Genomic DNA, 8,207 nt, shown 5'->3' with positions numbered 1-8,207 from the left:
TGGTAGACCCGGGTTTGTGTTAGGAATAAATTCCCAGCTGGTTGAAATCGATTCGAATCACCGTCTCTCCCGGATAGTGAGAAACTTGGCTAGCTCCAACCTCGTAGTAATTGTATTATGGAATATGATGGTTCGGATAAACATGGAATTACAATACCTACTATGGTTACTATTGTATGCTCTTAAAATGATATACCACATATTTGGCATAAGATAGTTGCTAATTTAGAGATGGATAGTCATAATTAACTTGATAATGGAATCATAATTGTATAACTAAGTTAATCGTTTTTTATGCAAAATGTTATCAAGCTACAACCACTTATACAGCCTTGCATAATCCTTGGAGTTAATTTATTTCTGGTTTATGACAGGTAAGTCTAGCTGAGTACCTTCTCGTACTCAACGTTTTATTTTCTATTGTTGCAGATGGCACAATATATCATGGTTATTGCAAGAGTTGCTTCTATCCCGCTGTGGATGAGGAGTAAGCCTTGGGCAGGCTTCTTTACTAATCCCTCTACATGCTTTTGTGGATTGTGATCATTATGTTGGCACTATATTAAACTATGTTGGCAAATGCTACTTTCAAACTTAATTTGCTTCCACTATTATCTATCAAACTTGGTTTGTAATAACTTTGTTTCATACTCTGATGATGGAAATGTATCTGTGAACTTTATGTAATATGTGACATGTATGTTGAATCATGTACGATCTTGGTTGTTGTGGATCGTTTATCGAGACCCATCGTGGTACTCGACAGACTACCGAGTTTATATGGGCTCAGGTATAACAGTGCGACCGCTTGCGGGCTACCATTGTACTTGTGCTCTTATAAATTGGTTGGTTCTGCGACATCCGACATAGCGGCTGTGTGCTGGGGACGGTTCTCACTTGCGCGACACCATGTCATCGCCGTGCCAGAGCATGCTAAGTGCATGGTATCCCTCGGGGGTGCCACGCGTGGAGGAGATGTGCAAGAGGCTAGCCTCAGGGTGCCACCTCTCTGCATAGCTTGGAGCCTACTCTACCACCATGGTTTCTAGCAAGTCTTGTAGCTCCTTGTGAACGCGCTTTCCTTCATCGGTCGAGGGTTTAGGGGCCATTTGCATGAGCAAGACGGCTATCATGACATTCTGGTTGGCTCAAGGGAAGATGGGCATCTCCCTCTTGCCCTATTGAATTTGGTCGTATACGCAGTGTGCCCATGCTTGCGCACCCTCGACATCGAGGTGTTGCGGGCAAGGGCATCCTTCGTCGTGGCATCTATTGGCCTGCTCGACTTCAAGGGCCCTGGTTCGTTCTAGGTGCTCCTGGTCATACTCCGCCTATTCCCCTAGGGTGCGTGGAATCAGATAGGCATCGTCCTCTATGCCTCCTGTCGTCGCCGCGCCATCCTCCAAGATGTGCAACATGTTGCATTCTCTCAGCGAATGATAGCCACCCTCTGAATTGGACTCTGAGTCTGTGTTGCCTGGGGTCATTGATAGGAGGTCATAGATGGATTCAAGATCCCACTCCATCATCCCCACAAACCTAAAAGGGCCTAGCATCATCATATGACCATTGCACCTAGCTAGCTATCGCTCGATGAGTATGATCATGTCCCTCATTCTGGAGGGTAATGCGGTGCAGGGGTCCTAGAATTCGGTCTCTGGTGGCATGGGCCCACTCCCAAAAAGCTGGGTGAAAGCGTTCGCTAGCACATAGAAGACAACCAACTTATCTTTGACTTGGGGTTTCGTCCCGAGATAAGTGTCGATTATGCACACTAGCGTGTCATAGTCGACGATCATGGGACCGGCATGATCTAGTCCATGATCAAGTGTTGGGATGTGTGGCGGGGCCGCATTCCCTTCGCAGAGGTGTAACTGACCTAGGTGGTCGGCTATGAAGTCTAGATCCCTAAAGTGTAGAGCTTGACCAGGGAGAAGACCCTTAACGGGTGCTAGCCCATTGATGTCAGCGAACTCAAGGCTTCCAAAGTGGATGCGGCCATCGGGGGTGACGCTAAGAGCAAGTCCAATGTAGGTGCAAGGAGCCATCATGTCCTTCCCAACAACGAGAGTGCGTGACTCTCCCCTACCTAGCGCGTCAATTGTCGGTGTTTTGTAGATCGAATAATGAATTTATACGAATGTCGTGCTGCTCTAGGAAGATGATGGTAGCATCCAAAAGACACAAGGAGTTATACTGGTTCAGGCTGGAGCCCTATGTCTAGTCTTAGAGATGATTGAGTGCTTATTCCTCGCTTGAATGCTCTGAAGTTCTTATAATGAGGGGGTGCAAGAATGGTGGAAGAGGTAGGAGAGCTAGAGCTAGGAGATGGACTGCCCGAAATTTGAGCTTTGGGAGTACGTGTCTATGGTAGGGTGCCCTAGCTACCTTTATATAGAGTTTGGGGCTAGGTCACATACAAAGAAGGAGGTTCTCCTGATCGAGGGGTCATGAGCCTAAGGAAGGGAACCTAGCTAACATGGCTTGCAAGTAACACCATTTGTCTTGGTGTAGCACACATCTGAGCTTGGTTGTCATCATGGTCTTATGCCCACGTCACGACATGGTGTGGTGTGGTAATACTGTGCTAGTCATGGTGACACTATTGGCACAATGGTGGTTCACCAGTCATCCTGCGCAACGTGCTCTTCGCCGTGGCCTTCATCATCGCCTCCTAATCTCCCGTAGGCATCGTATAGGAGTTCATAGCTGCCCCCAAGTCGTTGATCATCTTGCTGCTTATGGAGCTAGTGGCCATGATCTTGAGCTCTAGGGTCATGGCCTTCGTTGGCTTAGATGGCCCCTAAAGTCAAGACCGTCGTCGTGGATCCCATCCCATAGTGGGTGGAGTCGTACATCTATCTCATCAGGCCAAATTTGGATGGTGGGTCACCACACTACTATGCTTGGACCTTTCACAACCACGACGTAACCCTCATTGCAATCCAATTTTAGCCTTAGCAGTAAGCTATCGGTAGTGATGATCATAACCCTCACAATCACTATCTGAGACCATCTATGGTGTACACTAACACCACTGCATGGGCTTATGATCCATGTGTGCTAAGGTCCTTACTTCTGTCACATTGGAGCATGACCCGCCTATGTGGGTATGCACTAACACCACCACATGGCTTATAATCCGTCTGTGATCTGATCCTTATTCCATCGCATTAGAGTGTGACCTACCTATGTCGAGGCGAACATCACCGTCACTTCAATGTATGAACCGTCTGGTGATAGGGCATGGTCACCGTCATGTTGTAGTACGATCCGCCCGAGATGATCCTTTGGTCGGTGTTGGGTTACTAAATGATTCGGCGGTGATACACTATTGACCCCTGCCGCATCAGACGGATAGTGGCGGTGATGGCATTTGATTTTCATAATGTATTTACTAATTCAACTGGGCCTTAATAACTTACTGAACACACACCATACAGATTTAATCATTACACATCATTCATCATGTCCACAATTAAGAGTACTTGTTATAACAACAATACTCAGCACTAACATAACAACTGTGTCAACTAATGAATTAACACAAGCGGTACATAGATAGCATAATAAAGGTTCTGCTCCCTATAGAATTACGTAACTAAAATAAGGTAGATGTGCTCCGCTCTTTCAGATTGGCACTCCTTGATCAGCTTGGCAGCCAATGCAGCATGGAACCGCTCTTCTTCCTCCCATAGCCATTGCAGAAAAATTGTTCAAAAGCACTGACACTCCAAAACTTGCACAATGCAAAACTTTACTGCTCTAAACAAAATTAGACTATATATATACTCAAAACAACTCCCTACCTGAACAAAGACATGTCCTAACAACAAAATACAGCATATGCACCATCACTGCTCTGCTAATGACTCCATGAACAAGGAAACATAAGGTAGATAGTGAGGTCCATTCAAATAAATACTCCAGGTACTTCTAGGATAGCGGACGACCTAGGCAGGGAAGACAAGAACTTTGGATTGGTAGCAAATGCACCATGGAACCCCTCTTCTTCCTCCCTTAGCCAATGCTGGAAAATTGTTCAAAAGCACTCAGACTCAACCTGCACAAAGCAGCAAAATTAATGATATTAAACATACCATTCCTTTAGTTTGCCTATATATAGAATCAAAACAACCACCTACCTGAACAAACAAAATACAACAAATGCACCTTTATTGCTCTGTTAATGACTCCATAAATAAGGGAACATAAGATAGTGAGGTCCATTGATACATAGACTCAAGGTAGGTCTAGGACAGCGGATGACCCATGTAGGGAGGACATGAACTTTTCTATGGTTCATGTCATATGCAAGCAGTGTTCTGTCCTCCCTAATAAGGAAAATCAAATTACATTCAAGGTGAACTGCAATCACTCTGTACTCCGCATCACAAACCTCATAACCAAATTCAATATTGTTTTGTTCAAATATCTCCAGCGTGGTCACAATATGCTTCAGTGTCCATCTATTACTACCATAGTTTTCAAGAATCAAGATTGAAAGCTAAGTCATAGTGTAAATATCAGCAGTACATAAACACAACTGGCCCTGGACTTTATGGATGGAGATTGCATCACCACGTGGCTTCTGTATTTTCGTCCTTGTCTTTCCGTCCATATCAACAACAATGATCTTGGAGGAACTCGAGCCAGTGCATAAAACTATTAAGAAACACACTTCTCGCATACATGGATACTATAATACCATCGCCCCATTCAGATTCTTTAAAGATTCAAGCTGCACTCTTAGATGAGTAGATGCTCATGGACCGCGTAGAAAGAGAAATTCCTGTGGAAAAGCTCATCTCTATAGAATAACGACCATATACATGGATCGCACCTAAATTACACAATCAAACATTTCGTGATGAGATTGGACATGATGTCACAAATCATGCGAAATTCTCATAGAAAAGCCATATCATTAGAGTTGTTAGCCTAGGCTGGCTTGCACTGTACCTTGCTACTATTTGTGATTGAAAAAAGAAGACTAGTCCAGGCCGATTTTATCCATAACCGAAGGTGGTCCCAGCTGGTATAGGTAGACATGCTAGATTGTCCTAAGTAAATCGGCTCGAGCTAGTTTTACTCTGAGTCCAATTCTACAATTTAGTTGGATTTTGTGGGAGTTGAGTTTCTTATAGTAGGATAATAACACTGTCTATATACTAAAGGTCCACGGTCCACTGCCGACTAAGGTATCCAATTGATCAAAAAATAAATCTACTCAATTTTGCACCTCCAAACATTAATCTCTTCCAACCTTTGTATTGTACTATTATGCACTTCTCTCGATGAGATTTGTGGATGCCTTGTAATACCCTAGGTGATAAGCTGCACTTCCCACTTGCATTGCATGTAAGGTTGAAAACAGACACAAAAATCCCATTTTGACCCGTTCTGTTTTCTACTTTGTTCCGTTCATTTCTGTATTTGTGAGATCCCGTTTCTGTATTTACGGAAATGAGAGAGGGGTTTTTCCGTCCGTTTCTATAGGATCCCATTTTTTTCCAGAATTGACCCGTGTTTGTTCCGTTTTTCATCCCATTTTCAATCTATGTGAGATATGTCTAGAAATTGATATGTTCATAAACCTACTAATCACCAATTATGCATGTTAATATGTTAAAAAATAGCATGCTAGTGAATATTGGACCGATAACTTTGTACGTGTATATTATTTTGTGACCTTGTTCAAGTATACTCAAGAATATTTGATCATGTTATTCTAAATTAATTTTTCGACTCTCCGTCCATATTTGTTTGTTTCCAATTTCCATATATCCCCATCCATTTTTAGCTTCGTTTTTTTCCGAACCTGATACCATTTTTGCTAAAAATATAGAAATGGAAATGGGACAAGAGTTTTTCCTCCTATTTCTGTCCAGTTTCATCCCTATGCATGGGAATAAGCATCCTTAATTCATTTCATAAGCATAAGCATGTGGTGATGCATTTGTTTGGTAATATAGGATGCTTTGATTACTATGCATTCTTGGGCATTTATGTTTGATAGTGTAATCAAGTAATGTTTGATCACCTAACCAACCTAGAACTACTAAGGACTAAAAATGAAGTAGGGTTTATGTTCATGAGTGGCCATAAAAATGCTTCTAAGTGTTTGAGACATGAGTTAAAACCTTTTTAATGATGTTGTTTTGACCAAACTAGAACTATAACTTATGATCAAGTTCTGATGTTTGACCTTAAATAAAAGTTGTACTTTAGGTTGTTTGCTACAAACTTTGGTTTCGGACCTAGAGCCATATCATCCTCCAAGCTAGTCAAACAGTGGCCCAAACTTTGAATTCTTTGCTGTTTTTCCCTTTCAGAATTTTGTCAAGTCCCTGATTGACAGTGTTAGGGTTCAATGTTTGGGCTGTTGTTTTTCAAAACTTTGTATGACATCTCATTTCTCATTTCAAACCTTTGATAGAAGTTGTTCAACTCTTCAAGAAATTAACGTGAAAATCAACCCCAACCCTATTTGAGCTCGTTTTGTTTTCAAAATTTGCTTCAAAAGCAGCAAAAGTTTACTGAGTTCATGATTTTAACTCAACCCGAGTTCTAGATTCTGTTGGTTCTCCCCCGGTGTTCTTGATGGCTGGCGAGCTCGTGATCGAAGTCATGAACACAGAACACACTCAAACTCAACGCGAACACTTGGAACACAGGAGGTTTGGTGCTGCGAACAACAGGCAGCTTTTCTATTCTTTCTATTCCCCTTTTATTCTGTGCAAGTACAAAGTAGAGGCAGGCAGCGGCCAGCTACACACCGCATTACAGGCACGTCCATCCCCATGCCCATGATGCCGCTAGAACATCACTCAGCCCAGGAACATGCGAGCTATTCTCGCCATGCCCTCCTACGCGCACGGCAACCACATGTTAGTGCTTGTGCGCATGCAATGCTTAAGAATAGGAAACATGCAAACTAAAACTAAAGCATCCTATGAACAAGACTTACTAATAGATCTCCTCCTAAGCCTTGTTCACGGTCTGTACATCAATGACGTCGATCTTGGAGTGTAGCTCACAGAACTGTTGTGGCCCCAATGCCTTCGTCAGAACGTCTGCAAGTTCTTTAGCTGTCCTGACGGACTATAGCTTCACCCTATTTTCTTCGATACACTCCCGTATATAATGATATCTCACATCTATGTGTTTGCTATGGTCATGAAAGACTGGGTTTTTACTTAGCTGAATTGCAGACTCACTGTCCATCTTCAGTGTGATGCTCCTGACCTTCTCACCCTTGAGTTCAGCGAGCAGCCGAGCCAGCCAGACACCTTGGCAAGCTACTGTAGTAGCGGTGATGTATTCAGCTTCACATGAGGATAAGGCCACCACTCTTTGCTTCTAGGATTGCCAGGTGATGAGACTAGAACCTAGGAAGAAGAGGACACCAGTGGTGCTCTTCCTTGTGTCAAGATCACCGACCAGATCACTCAACACTCTCTTGATGGCCACCATGTGCTCAATAGTAGGACTCTCCATGAATCTATAGAGATACCCCACCGAGTATGCCAAATCCAGCCTTGAATTCATCAAGTAACGAAGAGAGCCCACAATGCTTCTGTAAGATGTGGGATCAACAGCAGGGGTAGAGCTAGACTTACTGAGCTTAAGCCTTGACTCCATGGGAGTGAGGCTTGGATTACATCCTATCAGACCGGCACCTTCTAGGATCTTTGCAGCATAGGCGCTCTGGCATATCGTGATGCCGCTCCTTGACTGCTTCACCTCTAGCCCGAGGTAGTAGTGCAGGAGCCCAAGATCACTCATCTTGAATGTCGCCTTCATTTCCTCCTTGAAGGTGCTGATGTCATGTGGATCCCCTCCGATGATTACCAGATCATCCACATAGACTCCCACGATGAGGCATCGTGCCCACACCATGGAGGTAGACCGCATGCTCGAACGTGCTGCGCCTGAAGCCGAGCTTGATCAGGGACTCGTCAAGCTTGGAGTACTAGGCTCTAGGCGCTTGGCGGAGTCCGTAGAGGGCCTTGATTAGGTGCAGCACCTTCGTCTCTTGGCCTTTCACCATGAACCTTGGCGGCTGCTGAACATAGACATCCTCGAGTAGCTCCCCATTTAGGAAAGCGGACTTGACGTCCATGTGGTGGACTGCCCACCCTTCACTTGCAGCAAGTGCCAGCAACGGCCTCACAGATTCCAGGTGCGCTACCAGGGCAAAAACC

General features: G+C 44.0%; 1 protein-coding gene across 1 annotated transcript; it reads right to left on the bottom strand.

Moving 5' to 3' along the window:
• Positions 1–7,362: 7,362 nt before the first annotated feature.
• Positions 7,363–7,902, bottom strand: LOC136488974 (uncharacterized mitochondrial protein AtMg00810-like). Its single transcript, XM_066485740.1, has one exon. It carries the CDS (start codon positions 7,900–7,902, stop codon positions 7,363–7,365), a length of 540 nt encoding a protein of 179 aa, XP_066341837.1.
• Between the last annotated feature and the right edge of the window lie 305 nt (positions 7,903–8,207).

Source organism: Miscanthus floridulus, chromosome 10, assembly GCF_019320115.1.
Source record: "Miscanthus floridulus cultivar M001 chromosome 10, ASM1932011v1, whole genome shotgun sequence".
Classification (NCBI taxonomy): Eukaryota; Viridiplantae; Streptophyta; class Magnoliopsida; order Poales; family Poaceae; genus Miscanthus; species Miscanthus floridulus.
The sequence above is the reverse complement of the archived record's forward strand: the minus strand, read 5'-3'. Positions and strand labels throughout refer to the sequence as shown.